Source organism: Parambassis ranga, chromosome 17 (assembly GCF_900634625.1).
Source record: "Parambassis ranga chromosome 17, fParRan2.1, whole genome shotgun sequence".
In the NCBI taxonomy this organism is placed as follows: domain Eukaryota; kingdom Metazoa; phylum Chordata; class Actinopteri; family Ambassidae; genus Parambassis; species Parambassis ranga.
In genome coordinates this window covers 16133102-16153378 of record NC_041037.1, presented here as the reverse complement: position 1 = coordinate 16153378, position 20277 = coordinate 16133102, and the positions used below count along the sequence as shown (strand labels likewise).

At 41.3% G+C, this 20277-nt stretch overlaps 2 protein-coding genes across 4 annotated transcripts; one reads left to right on the top strand and one right to left on the bottom strand.

Annotated features, from left to right (window-relative positions):
* Nucleotides 1–927: 927 nt before the first annotated feature.
* On the bottom strand, nucleotides 928–6900 carry LOC114449706 (mitochondrial ubiquitin ligase activator of nfkb 1-A-like). The gene is made up of 6 exons (XM_028427528.1): nucleotides 6836–6900; nucleotides 2370–2511; nucleotides 2012–2099; nucleotides 1805–1925; nucleotides 1301–1520; nucleotides 928–1191 (listed from the first exon to the last, which is right to left on the bottom strand). Exons 2-6 carry the CDS (start codon nucleotides 2472–2474, stop codon nucleotides 928–930), a joined length of 798 nt encoding a protein of 265 aa, XP_028283329.1. The 5' UTR covers nucleotides 2475–2511; nucleotides 6836–6900.
* Nucleotides 6001–19910, top strand: xrn1 (5'-3' exoribonuclease 1). Of its 3 annotated transcripts, XM_028426884.1 has the most exons (42): nucleotides 6001–6048; nucleotides 6148–6245; nucleotides 7424–7656; nucleotides 7907–8004; nucleotides 8098–8207; nucleotides 8329–8439; nucleotides 8512–8597; nucleotides 8709–8796; nucleotides 8933–9101; nucleotides 9190–9257; nucleotides 9346–9483; nucleotides 9563–9729; nucleotides 10108–10197; nucleotides 10392–10548; nucleotides 10650–10769; nucleotides 10860–11029; nucleotides 11144–11261; nucleotides 11782–11877; nucleotides 11987–12090; nucleotides 12195–12329; nucleotides 12513–12675; nucleotides 12969–13082; nucleotides 13250–13348; nucleotides 13443–13558; nucleotides 13663–13809; nucleotides 13928–14017; nucleotides 14103–14238; nucleotides 14346–14402; nucleotides 14814–14946; nucleotides 15037–15106; nucleotides 15213–15408; nucleotides 15493–15582; nucleotides 15709–15792; nucleotides 15960–15989; nucleotides 16141–16221; nucleotides 16348–16488; nucleotides 16565–16700; nucleotides 16780–16943; nucleotides 17035–17151; nucleotides 17249–17354; nucleotides 17459–17643; nucleotides 17725–19910. In XM_028426884.1, the coding sequence occupies exons 2-42, from the start codon at nucleotides 6171–6173 to the stop codon at nucleotides 18073–18075; spliced, it is 5139 nt and encodes a 1712-aa protein (XP_028282685.1). In that variant the 5' UTR covers nucleotides 6001–6048; nucleotides 6148–6170; the 3' UTR covers nucleotides 18076–19910. The 3 variants fall into 3 exon arrangements, with proteins under 3 accessions (XP_028282685.1, XP_028282686.1, XP_028282684.1); XM_028426885.1 differs by having other exon boundaries at nucleotides 6008–6245; nucleotides 17038–17151; XM_028426883.1 differs by having other exon boundaries at nucleotides 6008–6245.
* Nucleotides 19911–20277: the final 367 nt, after the last annotated feature.

Sequence of the window (20277 nt, the reverse complement as noted above, 5' to 3'; positions counted from 1 at the left end):
GTGGAAGACATGGAACACATCCTGAGGATCTTCATGTACCATGAAGCGGAAGGAGAGGATCCTGTGGAGGCCTCCATCCTTCTTGAAGGCAGGGATGTAGTGGCGTGTATGTGTGCTCCTCATTGGGACTTATTTAAGCACTTAAGTTTGCCTACGCTCAACCACTCCCCTACACATTTGAAGTCTTGCAGAACTGTCTTTAAAAGCAAGGTACTAATGTATTGTTACTGTTGTCAATCAGATATGTCTCATGTCATACACACCATTTCATATTTTATGCTGAGGTCAAAACCAGTGATATTTTCTTATTTTTGGTAACTTTATGTTATTACAAGGAAACTGAAACATCAGCAGCCTTCAGTACCATTGTCCTTTTTCTATGACCGGTCTAAATCAGTGGGTAAATGTTTTATAAATTGATATAAGTCATGCCACTGTGGCCACTGTTACAATTATGGATGCTTAGATCTAATTGTTCAACACAAAAGTTCTAAAAAAAAAAAAAAAATGTGTTTGGCCGTGTTTGTGTGTTGTGATTTGTCATTTACATTTATCAAATTCCTGCATCATTTTTTAATTACAGTGAGTAGAATTTGTTGTAAGTAATTAATAAAATAAGAGAGAAAGAAAGAAATTCTACTTACGTAGTTCTTTCATAACTAAAAGGTAAAAATTTACTTAATGTTTTGATTACATTAATTAAATAAATAATACTCTTTACCTAATAGTTTGAATAAAAATAACATATCAACTTAAATGCAATTAAGTAACATTTACTTAATATCTTCACAAAAGTAGGTTGTAACCTTGCCAGTACTGAGTAAACTGTACTTAAATCTACAAAGTAAGTCTTACTTATTATTGCAGCATTAAAATTTACTTAAAAAATGTTCGTGCAAATTGTTACAGAAATTTCTTTAATAAATCTTACAAGTCATTTTTTTCAGTGAAGCGAAGCTTTCGGTGTTGGTAGTAACGCAGGCCAACGCAGCAGAGTGCCACTGTACCGGCTAAAGCACATGCAACAGTCAAATTCTTCCACACTTTGGTCGCAGCCTTGTATTGATTTCGCAAAGTGTCATAGTCTGCCGTGCTCAGAAAGTACTGAGATCCATCAGAAGGGGGTCTAAGACTCAGGGTGCCCTCTGTGTCCAGCGTCAGCTTGCCTACACCAGTAACAGTTGTGCCCACCTGAAAAAAGGTGCATATGTTCATAATGTATTGTTACTATGTAAATTATTAGTGATAAGCAACAAACATTTTGAATTAATTATTAAAATAACAAGCATTGGTAACTGACTTTAAGCATTTCCTCGGTCTGCAGGTGGCCCTTGCGATTCAGCATGTTGAGATGAAATCCAGCAAGATCATCAAATCCATGGAACTGGTGAAGCTTCTTGTAGGTCATCTTCATTTTCAATCCAGAGGCCTGCAGTGGACAATGGACTCGGACTGCAGTCTCATCCGAACCCCTTAATACGAAGGGCACTTGTTTGTGCAAGACTCGATCATTAAGACCCCTGAAAAGAGCAGACAAAAGAGCCGTAGGTATTTTAAATGTTTGTTTGGAGTTTATCAAACATACTGAAACTGAAGGTCTGCAATCAGGGCACTAATGCTCTGTTCTGTGCTAGCAAGTGAAGTCACAGTTTACATCCATGACCCATGTATTGTTGAGTGTTGATGACTAAAGAAATATAAAGTCATGGCTGGCTCTGGCTACAGCAGTCACTGATGCAGAGGCATACAAATAGCAAAGTTTGTAATGCCATTCATAATGTCATTCTCTTGTTTCACTTCTCACAATATGTTGGAATAGCCGCTCCATCCCAGCCTGCGCTCTCTGACTTTGAGTTTGTGCAACACACCATCAATGTCTTCATGAAACTGACTCCTCAGTGCCTCGTCTACAGGCTCCACAACACCTACAATATATACACAAACATACAGTATGAAGTGGAAATACATAATCATCACTTGTTTGTATTAGAAATGATCCAACTCTGGTTACCTTCAACAACAGCATACTGCAGACATGCTCCTGGTGTAACCTCCAAAGTGTCTTTAAGTTTTCCATCTATGTTGATGTGGGGGGCATTCTGAATATGACACACAGATAGTCAGATGGCACATATGGACGGTTTAGAGGTTTTACAAACTTGCATGTTACGCTGCATGACCATCACCAACAACATGTTAAAGGGCTGCAAAGGATTTTGGTTAAACAAGTAGGAGAACTTTTCTCAAGCATTTTTGCATGGTGTACTTTTTTGTCAGAGACTAGTGAGCTAAGTCAGCATGCACTGAACTTTACAATTTACTCTGCAGACTACTGCTATATAATGTTGATGAAATACATTCATACTCACATCAAGTTTCTCTACTGTCTTCTTCTTCTTCCTATACATATAGTAGCAAAGGCTTGAAACGGCCAAGCCGGTTCCAAGACACAGTGCCAGACAGAATCTCGCCATTTCCTCTGGATGCCCTGTCACGGTCCTAAGAGCAATCCTGCACAAACATAAAACATGTAAGAGGACTGTGAGATGCACCTTCCTGCATCTTAGCCATGTACTCAACTCCTAACCAACAGCAGGTGGAAAAAAAATATGTATGAGCGATCTCAAAGTGCATGTGTGACTGTGTTAGTGGTATGTGGCAATCTGTGGCTCACATGCCCCAGATCTGGGGATGTTTTGGTGCCATTTAATGCCCGTTTTGGACTTCATCAGTTTGACAGTCTGCTCTAGCGCGTTGTATCACTCAGTGTACGTAGCAATCATATATACTGTCGCTGTTTTAGTTATGTGCAGCTCCTTGTTTTCATGCCGCTCACAGACAGTGGCATGCCAGCTTCTGGGGATGTTTTGGTGCCATTGAATGCCTGTTTTGGGATTTATCAGTTGGACAGTCTGCTCTAGCACCATGTGTCACTCATATATTATAATATATGAATGTATGGATCTTCCAGGGGTTCGTACAGCTCTGTGGCTCATATGCCTGTTTTTAGTGGAATGCCACTGTCTGTGTCTGTACGCGGAAGACAAGGAGCTGCACATAACTAAACAGCAGCAGTATATATAGCGACTTCCTCAAACCTCCAAAGTCGCCAGGGAGAAACACAGCAATGTGATATATGCAGTCCAGTGCAGTGAGGAATGCTCTGATCTGTACATTGGAGAAACTAAACAACCACTCCACAGAAGAATGGCTCAGCACAGGAGAGCCACCTCCTCAGGACAAGACTCAGCTGTTCACCTCCACCTCAAAGACAAAGGACACTCCTTTGAGGACAACAATGTTCACATTTTAGACAGGGAGGAAAGGTGGTATGAAAGAGGAGTCAAGGAAGCCATCTATGTTAAGCTGGAAAAACCTTCCCTTAACAGAGGTGGTGGCCTCAGACATCATCTTTCTACCACATACAATGCAGTGATTCCATCCATTCCCAGGAAGTTTGCACATACTCACAGTAAGAACAAAGGGCTGTCAACCAGTCCCCCTCCGGCAGTTTCATAGTCGTTAGCCAGTCGTTAGACTCACCTGGCCCAGTCAGCCAGAACATCACAGGTAAGTATGGAAACATTTAGTGCTATTGTTTTTTCAGTTTTTAAGTTTTTACCCAGACCCACCCACATAGGTCTGTAACCACATATAAACCATGTTTCCCCACCAAACAGTTAGAACTGATGAAGCTGCTTGGATGAGCAGCGAAACGTCTTCTAGAAAACTCCACAAGTCCAGACGCCTTGCTTCAAAACACTGCATTGCGGAGATGAAAACATAAACCAAAAGAATAAACCGGTGATGAACGTGCAAAGGTGTGCGCTATGGTATGTTACGTTTTGATAGTCAACAAAAACTGGCTTCCTTCTCTCCTAAAAACAAACAGATACAACTAATTACCGCTATGAATGCACGTTTTTAACAGTCAATATGCATTTATGAACTAAAACTGAATTCAATATTATTAATACGTTGTATGTCGAAATATAAATGGTTGATGAGAGTTTGACTCCTGCAAGGTTAAGTAAATTCAATCCAAATGTTTTAGACGTGTGTGTTAAATGCAGGGCAGAGAAAGGTACATTGTTGCACTGTGTTTGGACCTGCATCAAAATTAAAGCATTTTGGACAGAAATTGTACAAATAATGCAGGAAATCCTACAAATCAACATTGAACTATAACTTAAATGTTTTTATCGTAGGCATCCCTCCCAACATGGACGTCACTAGGGTTGACAGATAGGGGGGGCTAATCACCAACCACCAACCCTGTGTGCTGTGTGAATATTGCACCTATCAACCACCAATCCAGCTGTTCATCTGTGGAAAAAACTTCTGCCAGTGACTCTGAAACAGCATCTCAGTCTATAATCTTTTCATATTCTTTCAGAAATAGTCGCGCTGTAAATGTTTCTTTTGTCCCTGCAATAGTTGTGTGGCAAAAGTTGAAAAATGAAGCTGCGCTACATGAAAGAAGCGCTGTTTACTGTGAGCGTCTGAGAGCGAGCTCCCCTGTTCATCCGCAACGTCTTCGACGTAACTTCCGGGTTAGCGTAACAAAACATAGCAGCGCTAATAAGTCAAATAAAAGTTTCCAGTAAGAAATAACAGTGAATAACAGTGTATAACAGGGGTATGCAGAACAATGCACCTTCCGGCTGAGATAACAGTCCGCTACGCGTCTATTGCGTTCAGGGCCGCATTTCAGACGTGTAGACGACTCAGCTAGTTAGTGGAGATACTTCTCTTGTCTTCAGAAGACATCTTTGAAAACCCACGTCAGAGGCACAAGGCTCTACAATTGGATATTTGAGCCCCTTGTGATATCGCTCGATGGTCCGATTGGACACTGACTTGCCCGTAGAATAATACAGCCAGTCTACATCACACAGACATGCCTGATGTGTCCTCTTTTAGAGGAAAGAAACAGAACGTCTCTAGCTATTACTTTCCTGATACATGAGCGACTTTGTAAGACATATGCTCTCATATCGTATACAACGTGGTCAACTCCGAAATAATCAAGCCCCAAATTATAGGGGGGCTTTGGATTGTTTTAGGGAGGCTGAAGCCCCCCTAAAATAGGGCTAGCGACGTCAACGCCTCCCAATATATACAAGATAAAACATAGAGAGCAATTTGTTGATATATATTTGTTACAAGCGTATTGCGTTAAGCTGGAAAAACATTGATCGACCAAGTGTTGGGACATGGCTCAAAGAGATGTGTCTGTGTTTGCCTTTACCTTTAGAGAAGATCACTTACACTCTTAAAGATCAACAGCAAAGGTTTCAAAGTATATGGGGTCCTTTTTTGAACTTTCCTAGGATTTTACATTTACATCTAATCTGTATCTACACACACTATCTGTTTACACTGTAACTAAAGGCTCCAACTAAAGCTGAGTGCACAGTTATCAATATAACCGCTCTCTGTCTCCATGGTAACATGACGCTTTAGCTGAGCAGCTGGGATTCCGCGTCATAAAGAATGACGTAATAACCACGGCATAGAATGCATTGAGTATCTGTTTTGTTAAGAGACATTCTTTTGTATATGTGTACTCAGTTGTGACGTGTATGTGCTGTTGTTTTTACTACGGTGCAGTTTTTTGTTACAACCACAGTGAGGCGCAAGTCTGTAAGCGAAACATAAATGGCTTCTACACTACAATTGTAGCTGCAATAACATAAATAGTCAACCAAAATCGTATATGGACCAACACTACGGTCATGTCATCCCTCGATAGCCGCCGAGTGAGTGGGCCTCCTGCAGACTTTAGGTATCGCGTTAAGAAATTATTACTCGTAAAAACAGAAAATATAACTCGTAAAAACAGAAAAAAATAACTCGTAAAAAAAGAAAAATTTTTCAAGTAAAAACAAGATTTATTTTTTTGCTCAAGTGAATGCAATACGCTTCCGTACTGGTTTTCTGTTTTTGAGCGTGGAACGAATCTCTTTCGAGTGGCGGCGGAAGGTTTTAGCAGACGGACAAACACAATTAGCTAGCGGCCGTTGGAAACAAAACCGGACACTCTAAGCAAGTTCTCATGTTACCCAGTCAAATCTTGGCTGTATTTTGTTACCCGCATAGCTAGACACATACTCTCAGTTTTGACTGCTTGCTGTTTTCATCCAGAGGTTTGAAGTTTCCTGGTCAAGATGGGGGTACCGAAATTTTACCGATGGATTTCGGAGCGCTATCCCTGCCTCAGTGAAGTTGTCCAGGAACACCAGGTAGGAAAGCAATGATGACTTAGCTTCACCAGCCACTGCTGCTAATAGCAGCAGTGTTAGCGTAGCTAGCTGCTTGCTAACAGGGAGCTAAGTATCGCGGGCAGAGGAAGTTTTATTCCATATAGACTGCCCATGTTTGTATTGTGAACGGATATTTATTATGTTGCCATACGAGCTTTTTGTTATTTCACTAAAGACAAGATACACGTAACATCACTAACCAAATCCCCAAACCAAATAGCTTATTATTTTCTTCTCTAGTTTGTGTATCTTCACGTTAGCAGGTCAAAGTGTAATTAGTAATTGTGCAGTCAATGAGTAGTTTAGGTCTTTGTTGGATAAGAACATTCTGAAGAACAATGAACCACTCGCAGTCAGCTAGCTAACAAACTTTACGCAAACAAGAGATGTATAGAGACAGCAGAAGGGTTATTGTTGTCAACTAGTTCACAGCAGCTGCACCATACACTATTTATGAATTTGTTTAAAAATGTTTTAATGGCCAGCTTGTAATAGATACTGGTTAGCTTTACATAAGTTCATAATTTAGGTTATTGTTTTTATATATGATCTGTAAGTGACCTACTTACAAGGTAGTATTTCAGTGCAGGGCGAGTTATTTCATCAGCCTGCTGCTGTTCATGGTCACGCCTGCTCAAAGTGCATAGGAACTTGTGGAATGTGTGATAATGTGAAAATATATGTTATTTTTGTATTTTCAGAATTATAATTTATAAGGAATGTATGATGCATCCTAGACTCCCCAGTAATATTTGTTTTCGAAACACAAAGCTATGTTTTTATGAGTAATAGCTTTTTTCGTGTGTGTGTAAACAACATTTTAAGCTATAAGGTGGGAAAAAAGATTTAACACACAAGATGAACAAACACAAAAACACACCATTTACAGATCCACCAACCTCAAGACAGGATTTGAAAGCACAGACTATGCAAGCAAAACACTAAAAGAAAGTGATGAAAAGATGAGCGTTCTTTAAAGCCAGCCATACTTTGGCCTTACACTTGGCTTTGTAATAGCAAATCTAAGTGCTATTTCGTATCTTGTGTGTTTTAATGTCATTGTGTATGCTAACCCTAAGAAATGTTGCACAATGTATTTTTCTGTTTTACAAATACTTACTGAATCTCTTGCTTTGTTTGTTTCTGTCTCATTTCAGATTCCAGAATTTGACAACCTTTATCTGGACATGAACGGCATCATCCACCAGTGTTCTCACCCGAATGATGAAGATGTTCACTTTCGCATCTCTGAGGAAAAGATTTTTGCAGACATCTTCCATTACCTGGGAGTGCTCTTCAGGATCATTAAACCTCGCAAAGTGTTCTTTATGGCTGTGGACGGTGTGGCACCGAGGGCAAAGATGAACCAGCAGAGAGGACGGAGATTCAGGTACAGAGGGATTTATTCTAATACTAAATGTCTGTTGGGTTTTTTTTTTTATTAGTAGTGTTAATAGAATATTTTGGTTATTGTGTGTGGTAATTGTCAGGCTACTGATTTCAACCCCAGTCCTATAAACTGTTTATTGCCTTAGACTGAAGAGTTGTTAACAAGACTGAAGAAACCAGACAACAGCCTGAACTATGAGTTTGACCTTCAGTCTTGTATATGTGATGTGTGTGGGTTTCTGTCTGTCTAGGTCTGCCAAAGAAGCAGAGGAGAAGATAAAAAAAGCTTTGGATAAGGGAGAGGTGCTTCCCACTGAGGCACGCTTCGACTCCAACTGTATCACTCCTGGTAGGGATGATCTATAACGTCAAACATCAGGATTTATTACTTCTGGGTCCATATTATGCAATTGAGTCAGACACTAATCACATCTCCTTCCAGGCACTGATTTCATGACACGTCTCCAAGAACAACTTAAGTATTTTGTCCACAATAAGCTTTCCAATGACAAGTTGTGGAAGAATGTCAAAGTCTACCTGTCTGGGCATGAGGTGCGTATGTGTGGGTGTGTCAGATTTTTTTTTTATGTAAAATAATTGACCATTTGCTGTTTAATCAACACCACATACCTTTATCCATATACCTCAAGTTTGTATTTCCTTCTCTTCATAGACTCCGGGAGAAGGAGAACACAAAATCATGGAGTTTATTCGGTCTGAGAATGCCCGGCCAGGTCATGACCCCAACACCCGACACTGCCTGTATGGCCTGGATGCTGACTTGGTATGGTTTAGAATAAAATATGGATTACATGGTATTGCTCTATTTTTTTACTCATTTTAGTCTGTGTTGTAGATTATGTTGGGTTTGACCAGCCACGAGCCAAATTTCTCACTGCTCAGAGAGGAAGTCCGCTTTGGAGGGAAGAAATCCCAGAAAAGGTTTCACTAACTTTTGATGTTTTGAATAGCTATTTCTAAAATTATTTTATCACATTCTGTCCTACAGTTTTTACTTTAATTTATGAATCCTGTTCTTTTTGTCTTTTCTAGGATAACTGCTCCAGAGGAGACTACATTTCATTTGCTTCACTTGTCTCTAATGAGAGAGTACATAGACTACGAGTTCTCTGACCTTAAGGTGACACAAATACAAACACACACACACTCAAATGTGCCCTTAATGTAATAAAAATACCCCCAAATCGTAAAAAAGAACCACATGATTTGATGCCATGTAATCTGTATTAATGCTATGCTATTGCATTGTTTTTCAGAATAAGATGGGTGCTGCTTATGACCTGGAAAGAGTAATTGACGACTGGATCCTGATGGGCTTCCTCGTAGGAAACGACTTCATCCCTCACCTCCCAAATCTTCACATCAACCATAATGCTTTGCCATTGCTGTACAAGAACTACATCAGTGTACTACCCAGTATAGGGGGTGAGCTGCAGATGCACATTTTATTTCAATGGCTGTTAAAATGTTGCATACAAGTGCTGTTTCAGAACGGTGTTACTTTCTGACATAGGTTATCTGAATGAGAACGGCAACCTAAACCTCCGAAATTTTGAGAAGTACTTGGAGAAGCTTTCTGAGGTAAGACCCTTTTGTTTTGTTTTTTTTACAGGCAGTTGGTGAATCCTGGTAATATGATGACATTCTTTGTTTTCCTGCATCCCTGCAGTTTGATCGGGAACATTTCAGCGAGGTGTTTGTGGATTTGAAATGGTTTGAGAGTAAAGTTGGTAACAAATACCTTAACGAGGCAGCCGGACTGGCCGCGGAGAAGGAAGCTGTGAGCAAAGATGCCAACAAGAATGAGGTAACTGTGCATGGTTTCATTATCAGTTGTCAAGATGTGTTTCCTGTGGTTAATTACTTCTATGATTTATCGTGTGTAGGATTCGGTCCTCAGCCTGGCGGCTTTGAGCTTATCAGAAAAAGTGCTGGAAGAGGGGAAAGCAGTGGCAGATGATGAAGAAGAGGAGGACGACATGTTTGAAACTGAGTTCAGGCAGTACAAACGCACATACTACATGACCAAGATGGGTGTGGATGTGGTGTCCGAGTGAGTATAGAGACACTCAAAAAACCAATCACGATATAAGGTAGAGATTGCTAAGTTCTGCATCCAGATCTTAGTATGGAAAAACATCAAAATGTGAAACGAATTTTTGTTTAAGCTATATACAGTGGACTGTGTTGTGTTCAGTTTACCTATTGTATATAGATTTTAAGCATCATCGAGTTGTTGGCATCTGTATATGGCAGACTTGTTGCCACATTTGAATAAAGCTACCACTTATTATTGCAACACATTCCACACACACTGATGCACAACGTTCATTTCAGGAATACATGGTGCCACAGAAATAATGGCCATTGTCACATCCATGTGCACAGTGTGCATTAGTGACTCTAAATTATGTTCACTTCTAATTTGCAGTGACTTTCTTGCCAATCAAGCCAAGTGCTATGTGGAAGGTATCCAATGGATTCTCCACTACTATTACCACGGAGTCCAGTCCTGGAGCTGGTGAGTTTCTTCTTTCTTCCTCTTAAGTTAGGCCCTTTTTTATTTGATATTCATCATATATTTGTCATATTTCTTTACAATTAGGCCCAGTATGTTATCAAGAGTCATTAAAGTCTTAGCAATGGGAAGTTATGTTTAGATTTTTAAGATCACAATCTCTTCAGTCTTTAAACTCTTTGTATGCATTTTTCTAGGTACTACCCCTACCATTATGCTCCCTTCCTGTCTGACATCAAGAATATATCAAGGTTGAAGTTGACCTTTGACCTCGGAAACCCCTTCATGCCCTTCCAGCAGCTATTGGCAGTCCTGCCTTCTGCCAGCAAGGAACTGCTGCCAGAGTGCTACAGGGTAACAAACCCTTTTCCACACTCGCTCATGTACTGTAGATGCATCTATGTGTCTTAGTGTGTGAACTAATATTAACTATTGATCTTGATCTATTGTTTTAGCACCTGATGACCAGCGAATTCTCTCCCATTATTGAGTACTACCCTCCTGACTTCAAAACGGACCTCAATGGCAAGCAGCAGGAATGGGAAGCTGTGGTGCTCATTCCATTCATAGATGAGGTACACATACATAGAAAATAATTGTATAATAATGTCACATAGTTTCACTCACTGACCTTGTAATTATGTGTGTGTGTGTCTACTGAGCAGAGGTGCTTACTAGCAGCCATGGATCCTTGCAACCACAAGCTGACGAAGGAAGAGAAGGCCAGGAATCATCACACAGAGTGTGCGGTCTACACACATGACCCGGAGATAGATTTCAATTACAGCTCCAGTCTGCCTCACATTCTCCCTGACATTGTACACTGCCATGTCAGGTACTGCAAACTACCATATTACTGTCTGTGATAAAGAACTGGATACTGGCTTGTGCACAGCAAGCTTCCTCGTGTTCACTTCTTAGTTTGTATTCCTGTGTTTGGTTGTTACAGGAAAGTAAACATTGCAATGGATGCTTGGCAGGTGCCTTTAGACCACATCAGCAGGCATGTTGACCACTCAACTCTGTACTTCTGTGGGTTCCCCACCTTGAAACATATAAAACACAAGGTAGGTGTGAGCATGAGCAAACAGTGCAGCTGTCTTTGTTTACATATTGTACTTGGTATTCAAGGACTGTCTTTATTCTGCCTCAGTATTTTTGTTTAATATTTTACTCTTTGTTAATCTTTGCAAAAGTCCCCCTCAGGGATTAATATATTTTATCTTATCTCTAAGTCACAAGCACAGGTGGGCCCATGCTAAGGGGATGTGCTAACTGCAAGGATCCATATTGTTTTTCCTGTGTTCTACTTGAATAAAGGCATCCTGTGTCAGAAAGCTGTTAGAATGGAGTAGAATATACTTTTATCAATCCCTTCGGGAAGGTCCCTCAGGTATTTTCGGGTTCTGTCCAATCACCAACAGAACAGATTTACAAACTCTTTTCTAAAGTGACTTCCCATATGGGTTTGCGAAATATACTATCGGTTCCTTCTAGAATAGAAGAATAAAAATGTAACTGAACACAGCAGCTTTTTAATGCTTGGTATTTTTTCCTCCTCCTCCTCGTCTCACTGACTGTCTTTAGTTTTACAAGAAGAAGATGGGGGTTGTGGTGTTTCAGCAGAGTAGCAGGGACGAGAACATGATTCTGGATATCCTGCCCAGCGAAGATGGAGAACCGGTGAGGTTTTTTGTGTGTGACTATACCCCTAGATTCACAAGCAAAGCAAAACAGTTTAAAACGAATACATAAAGAACTTACTAATGTAATGTATACTCTGTATCTGTAGATATGTGAGGATGTTGCGGCAGAAGTACTAGGGAAGCCTGTGTTTGTCAACTGGCCACATCTGGAAGAAGCTCGCATCGTCGCAGTGTCAGATGGAGACACCAAGTAAGAAGCGATACCGGGCATTGGCGTGGAAAAATAGTGTTTGTTTTTATTTACATTAGGCATAAGTCAGTTAGTACAAGTAAAAAGCTCGGCTTGTTTTGCAGGCTTTATCTGGAGGAACCTCCCGGTGTCCAGCAAGTGTATGACAGGCCGTCCAGTCCTCCTCCCACCAAGGTCACCTGTCTGTCTGACAAGGAGCAGAAAGAATGGGTGAAAGTTGTTCAGGACATGACTGATCAGTAAGTCACTCTACAGACCTTCATCAGTTAAAATGTAGATGTGATATAAAAGGTTTCATATTTCTATCATTTTTAAGCTGTTGTAGGAAAAAGATTTCAGTGCCTGGTTATTTTTTTAATTTATCATCTCTATGTTAATCTTTATGCTAATTATTTTTTATTATTTTTTTTTAATCATCCCAGTTACCTGAAGAGGAAAGGCATCGTGGTTAATGAGACAGCAGTTGTTTTGTACGCCCAGTTGCTGACAGGAAGAAAATATGTCCCCAAAGCCAATGGGGTGGTGGTGCTGGAGAAGCAGTGGGCCAAACAGGTCCTCCCTTTCGCCTACCAGACTGTGGTCAAGGTACGACACAGTCAACAGTTGGTTAGGAGAAGATGGTAGTCAGTGTTAAAGTACAAATCCACACACATTCAAGGCTAGAGTTTGTGCTAATCTGTGGTGTTTGTGTCTCCTTATCACAGAAAGGTGTTGGAATTCAGTATTTTTTTAAACATAATATTTGATTTAATGCCAAGACTTTCATATTGAGAACCCAGTGATGATAGACATGTACAGTGACATAGCCTCTGATAATCCTGAAGACAGAAAGCACTCAGAATTTCATCATATATCTGATTTTCCTTTTGTCCTGTCAGGACATTAAGGCCTTTTACTCCTCACTGACCTGCTTTAAGAGCCTAGACGAGCTCTTTCCTCCAACGACCACGGTCTTCATGGTGGGAAACCCATACTACGGTGCCATGGGAGAGGTAAAATCATCTCAGTGTGTTAAATTGGGTTTGTTTTTATTGTTCCGTGCCAGGAACTGACCTACAACTCCAACTCTGACTATGACTTTTGGGAGGTTAGACTTTGGTTGCTGCAACTATAAAACAGGAAAGGTACAAAGATTCTCATTTTTTGATTTTCCCAACAGGTGCAGGATTCTCAGGATGTCATCAAGGACGGTCGGGTACGAGTAGTCTTCAACGTGCCACATGAGCCGCAGCTGGAGTCCTTAATCCAGAACCAACATGTAAGACACGCACATCTTTGAGGTCTTTTAGTGGAGACGTTATCATAGTTCTGAAAGTAATTTCTCTTCTTTATGCTTGTGTACGTGCGTATAGAAATACTGTGTGAAGTATAGCCCCGGGTACTTCCTTGCCTCTCGTCTCGGGATCAGCAGCTATCTCGTCTCCCGCTTTTGTGGAAGCATCTTCGTTGGCAGAGGCTCGAAGAAGAAGTGAGTGTAATTTATCTATTTATTTCAATTTAAATTTGTCCTCCTGTCTTTACTCTGTCTTTGTCTAATCTTTCCTTCTTCTTCTTCTCCTTCACTGTGTTCAGTCCCTGCGGGGAGCAAAGATCTAATATTGGCCTGAACCTGAAGTTTAGCAAAAAGAACGAGGAGGTTCCTGGTTACACCAAGAGAACTGAAAAAGAGTGGCTCTACTCTGCTGCTGTGGAGGTGCTGCTGGCTGAATACCTGGACAGGTAACGCATATTCATTTACCTTGATAAGTGCTAGGATTTTATGTGTACACATGTGGAGGAGAACGAAAACATCAATAAATAAACAGAAATAAATGGTCACAACTTTGTGTTTTTATAGATTTTCTGAGGTTTTTGATGCAGTTTCTAGAAACAGCCACGATGATATTTTCTACGAAGACGACATCTGGCCGGGAGAGGACCAGAACGGGTATAAACACAGAATAATAAGCCTCTTTATGATGCATTCATTCATCGAATAAAAGAATGAATCATTTCGTTTGGTCATCCCACAGGGTGGAGAAGGTGGCTGAAATCACATCCTGGCTGAAAAGTCACCCGGTCAGCTCCATCAGCAGGGCGTCATGTGATCTCCAAGTGCTGGACTCCGCCATTGTGGAGAGGATTGAGGAAGCAGTGGAGAAGGCCAAGGTAGCTCTGACACAAATAGCCTGATATACTTGTGCTTACATCAGAAATTCTCTGTGTGGACACTCACTCACTATACACACCTTTCTTACTGTTTCTCTTTCACTCAGGCAAAGAAGAGCACCAAGAAAGTCCGTGTGACTGTCAAACCTCATCTCCTGTTCAGAGTGAGTTCATTTTGCTTGCATGTGCAAGTACTGTATAGTTAAAATTCCACGTTGGCATGCTAGATGACTGGTATGGCTTTTGGGTATTTTGTTTTTATGATTTGTTGTTTAAGTAACTACACACTGACACACATAAAACATAATATAATTAGTAACACACAGACCAACCTTTGCACTCATCGACTGGCTGCATTATCACTTCTTACAGGGTCAATAAACTTTTAACCTGATGGCAGACACCCAAAAGGCTTTTACCAGCCAAGTGTCTTAATTACTTTTGATTGTTGTATCCATTTTTGTATTTCAATATAAGGTGAATGATTATAAAAATAAATGGGCAGATTAATCATAACTGGCCTGACAATAAAATATGCGTTGAACATGAATTTATCTGCTTGTGTTTGTGTGTAGCCCCTGGAGCAGCAGCAGGGCATTGTTCCAGACCCTGATGCGCAGTATCGCCTGTTTGACCGAGTGGTCAACGTCAGGGAGAGTTTTACTGTCCCAGTGGGACTCAGGGGAACAATCATCGGCATTAAAGGAGGTAAAGTTGTTGTTATTTTATTTCTTTCAAGCAGAGCATTTTAAAAGTAACACACAGGTGCAAGATGAATTTTTGTCTGTCTGTCATCAGCGGAGCGTGATGCAGATGTTCTTTATGAAGTGCTGTTTGATGAAGAATTTGCTGGAGGTCTCACTATCAGGTACATAAGCAGTGCATGAAGTGTATATGTTGTGTGATGAATGGTAAACTCTCACACTCTGTAGCAGCTTATTTGCAAACTGATGTGCCCTTTGTCTTTGTGTCAGGTGTACATCACCTCGTGGATACCGCCTCCCTCCCTGTGCTTTGATCAACCTTTCCCACGGAACCCGGGTGGACCACACCTCCCATAAACTGACCGCCATCGTCAAACCTCAGCCTGCCACCGGCGCCAACTACAACACTCAACGGCAGCTGGCGGGCCTCAACCACTCGCCGCGTTCACCTTTTGTGCCCACGCAGGTAAGACTGAGGAGGTTGCTATTTTATCATCCTTTACTTTTTTCCTCTCTCTCAATGGTTCATCTTTTCACTCCTTATCTGTAGCATAACAACAAACACGGAGTGTTGAAGGCTGCCTCCCAGGGCAGGAGGAACTCTCCTTCTAAAGGGCCCATCCAGAAACAGCAGGCTAAGGTAAATGCAGGCTTATTTACATTTAGTGTTATGCACATGGACCACTGTGATATATAAAGCTGTTTGTCTCAAAGTGCATTTTAACATTTGTTTTTAGTTGCTATGCTAATTTGTCCCTCCTTGCAGAATAAAGAGGAGTACAGTAATGTGTGGCAATCCCTGCAGCATGCAGGACCACCAAGCAAGCCTCCTGCTCACTGGCACAATAATGTAAGTCTGTGTGTGTTTGTGTGGATGTGTTAATGAAAGAATTTTACGCCTGTGTCAGATTTGGTACAGCAGGTTTAGGAGTTGCTTTTACTTTGCTGCATGTCAGGAGTGTTTTCACCTGTTTATAATAACATACAAAAAACACTATTGTGTGTCTCCAATTTTAGGAAGAAGAATCCCAAAATGCCAACAAAGCTGTAAGTACACATTTACACAAAAGCTGAAAAGCAGAATATTAATATATTCTTCGTGCGCTTGGTGCAGCATGGCATGCTTTGTTTTATATATATGATGTGTTACACTCGTATATGTGGACTAAATTATGTTGATTTGTGTGGATCTTTTCAGAGCCCAGCTGGTGGCATCAGACTGTTGAAGAAAAATGAAGACGTCAACTCCCTTTTCCCCCCACAGAACACAGCCAATAAGGTACATGAGCACCCTCTGTTTGCATGTTATTATTGCACTAAGGTGACCAGTGTTTAGAACCGGATTAAAACAAAATGTCTTCACTCTTTGAACTTGACTTTAACGTAGCATTTTTCTCTCACCTAGACGACGACTGAGTTTGAGGACCTAATTGCCAGTCTAAAGAACCCCAAGGGTGCCCAGCAAACCCCGCCCCCTCCTATTCCTCAGCAGGTTCCTCCCAGCAGCCAGTCAGATGGCCCACTGTCCCCACAGTCCTTTGCCATGGTGAGTAGAAGTGCAACACTTGAGGACAACTTGGCATAAAAACCCCTTTTAATGTGTTTTTTTTTTGTTGCTGCAGAAGGGAACCCTGGTGCTAAAAGAGATGCTTAAGATTGACGGTGCTGGAACTGCAAGTTCATCTCCCCAAGAGATGGCAAACTCCACCTCCTCTGCTGCACAGCAACAGAACAGGAGACGCTCAAACAAGAAACTAGGTGAGTTATAGAATACTACTCCACCGGCACCAACAGATATGAGCTTCCTTTTCATCTCTTTATTTTCTCCCTCATTTAGCTGCAAAGATGAACACCCCCCAGAGCGACTCACCAGTATTACTTCCTCCACCCTCAGCTGCTCCCGCTAACACTGTACTGACCAGTAAGGTGTCAGAGCTGTCCTGTATCTGTGCAGGACTGGGCATGGCACCGCCAGAGTTCAGCTACATATGCAACAGACAGGTAAATGCAGTGCATGTCATCTTGTATGACATTTTTTTTTATTTGCCCTCCCCTCTGCAAATGTGTGTTTTCATGCTCTAATGTTTTCAAGCAGGGTCTGGTAGTGTGTCAGGTGAAGCTGTCCAATGGGTTGATGGTTCATGGTCCACAGTGCCAATCAGAAAATGATGCCAAGGAGAAGGCTGCCTTCTTCGCCCTTCAAAGACTGGTACACACACACAGGCACACACATTAGCACACATAATGAATGATTGAGGTTTCATTGACTATCCCGTCACTGTTTCTATTCTACTGTTTATTTTTAGAACTCGATAGGTTCGGGCTTTCCCCTCCCACCTCCTCTATACCCAGGTGTGGGTCAGATACGACCTCCAACCATAGGAGCCATGCCTCCTGTCTTCAACCAACAAGGTCTGTCTGTTCTTCTTACAGTTGGCCTATTTGTAGATTAGTAGGCTGTGTTTGCAGATTTTTTTCCCCTTGTGAGTAAATAAATGTCATAATTTTTTTTCTAGGTGCTTTGCTGTTGCCCCCCCAGGGTTACCCCACCGCCCCTCTATGGGGAATGACGCTGCCTCCTCACCACCACCACCAAAGCCAGCCCTACTATGGAGCAGCAGGGACCTTCCCCGGTGCTGCCCGCCCCCAGCCTGCTACAACAGTGCCCATTGGCTCGCATAACCAGTTCATCCCATTACAAGTAGGCCTACACATGTACATGAAGGGTGAGGTGTGTTTTTATGTCTGCTGACTCCACTCTCTTTATGTCCGATCCTTACAGGTGACTAAGAAACGAGTATCGGCCAACAAAAAGAACCAGGAAACCAGAGAATTTTACAGTGCCGCCCACATTGTTGCCAAGAACCAATCGCAGAGGGCCCAGAATCAGAGCTCTGGCCAATCACAAGCTCAGAGCGAACCAAACGTCGAGCAGCCAGACCAGCATCCAGCCAACATTGACCAGCCCTTATCCAGTGCCAGTATAGCAGACGTTGTTTCCACGACAACGGCAGCCCCACACACGCCCCCTCGACAAAACGCGCCATCCCAAGGCCACACCCCAGGCTCCTCCTCTAAGAAGAAGCATAGGAAGTTAGCCGTCAACTTCGAGGCAGCTAAAGTGTCCGAGTGATGAGCTGGTGTGTGTGTGTGTGTGACAGAGAGAGAGAGGGAGAGAGGTAGGTGTGTAGGGTTTTCAAGCTTCTGTTTGTAGCTTGAGCATTTCTGATCAAAATCTTAGAGCAGATAGCAGCTTCAGTGGGAAACTGGAATCCTACTTTTTACCCGCCACTCAAAACACTCTATCAAGTATGATACGTCCATCGTCCCTTCACCATTTCAGTAGAGATCAGAGCTATGTCGATGTCTACCGGACCGGGCTAACGTCGTGTTTATACATTTGTCAGCTACACAGGTTACTGAGAAAAGATATCACACTAACTGAGTTTAAACCAAATAAATCTTATTGGAGACTAAAAAAAAATTATATTCAGTCAGACTTTTATTAAAATTAATTTTAATTCATTCAAGGATCAATTATTTGTTGCACCTGCAGTGACTGCAGTGTTACCTTGGCTATTCCTGGAGCTCGCACTTAGCATTAGCTCTGAGCGCTACTGAAGCCTTCACCCTCGAACACGCTCCCCTCACACACTGCAGACTAGTCCTTGATGTTTCAGAAAATCCACAAAGATCGCATTCAGATCTTGGTTCTCAGGGACACGTAGCTGTGGTAGAAGCCCTGCAGTGGCTGCATAACTTAATGTCATATTCGTCTTTTAGAAATGCGCATGATACCGTGTTGGTACTTTTTATTTTAGGTCTTCTGTCATGGCTACAGCTGTTTGTATTAAACTATTGATGAGTGATGCAGATCAGGCCGACACTGAGCTGTTTTAACCTTTCCTCTGGTTTTTGATTATCGTCCGCATCCTTTTAGTTTAGACAGTTTTAGCCTTTTTATGGTTTTCAGCACGCTGACTGCACACCATCATAGAATTGTTTGAAAAAGACTACACACACACACCGCACACAGAGAAAGCACATTTGATTATATTGCCTCTACAGAGCTGTGAAATACCAGCACACAACCTGAAGTCAGGCTTTATCTGTCAATTTGATTTTTATGAAATCTGATCTGTTGTAGTGCTGCTGCCTTCACTGCCAGTTTCCAAAAGCATCTTCATACAACAAAATATATTTTAATATGAAAATAATAATGAAAAATTGAGCTGGAAAAACTTTATGTTGCGTAAAAAGCTTGAATTCATAAATGATAGTGGGACTATTATTTTTGTCCACCATGTTTTTTTGTTTATTTCAAAGATCCCAGAATTAATGATATAAAGTAAAAAAAAATGGATTTCAAAAATGGATTAAAATGTTCTGACTAATCGTCACATGCAGTTTTACTTTCTCTTTGATGTCTGCATCGTTAAGAGTCTTCTTGCACAGCTCCCTGCAGAGTTCAGAAGGTTTCGGTGCTTCCCACTAAATGTATTAAAAACAAGATGCTTTTGGAAACGTTTCTTTGTTGGTGCTTTTCCTGAGCTCTTTTAAATTTGAGACAAAGGCACTCAGTTAGACAAACAAAACAAAACGATAAAAATCCATCCATTTTTAACGTTTTCTTTTTCAAATGATGGATTTTATGGACACCCCTTTTTAAAGACAGCCCGTGGATCTTTTGTCGGACTAATCAGTGTGGGGAAGCTACAGTGATGGAAGCCCTTAAAAAAAAATGCAGGCCCTACCGTGTGTGTTTTTTTTGTGTTTTTTTTAAAGGCTCACTTCCTGACAGCAGTTCTGGGACTGAAGTCTATAACGTTCTGGTGCAATAAGGGGAGTTTTTTTGAAAATTGGTGTATAGTTTTTTTTCTTTGCAACAAGGTAGAGATTCTTAATGACTGTTTTGATCAATAAATGGGCTGGACATATCCATTTAATAAAATGAATCTTTTGTTACAACATGGCTGGGCTTGGCCTTAATTAGCGATTATCAGCATATGTTCTCCTGACATGAATGGAAATCTGTAGCTAACAGCGCCCCAGATTACATTTATTACACTGAACAATGTGCATATTCATCATTTTCCTGCTACAGTCTGATCCTGGGAGCTAATGTTTGCTAATATCAGAAAAATGCATTGCTTTATATCTGACATTTACTCATATCAGGACGCTACTACTGTAATTTCATAATAATACGGCTTTTTATCATTTACTATTCATGCTTTTTTTCCTGCTGTTTCCATGGCAACAGTTGGTCATGTTTAAAGGGAACCTGGTTAGACTGAAGTTAGTCGGTATTAGCCACAATCCATGCCAGGGTTTA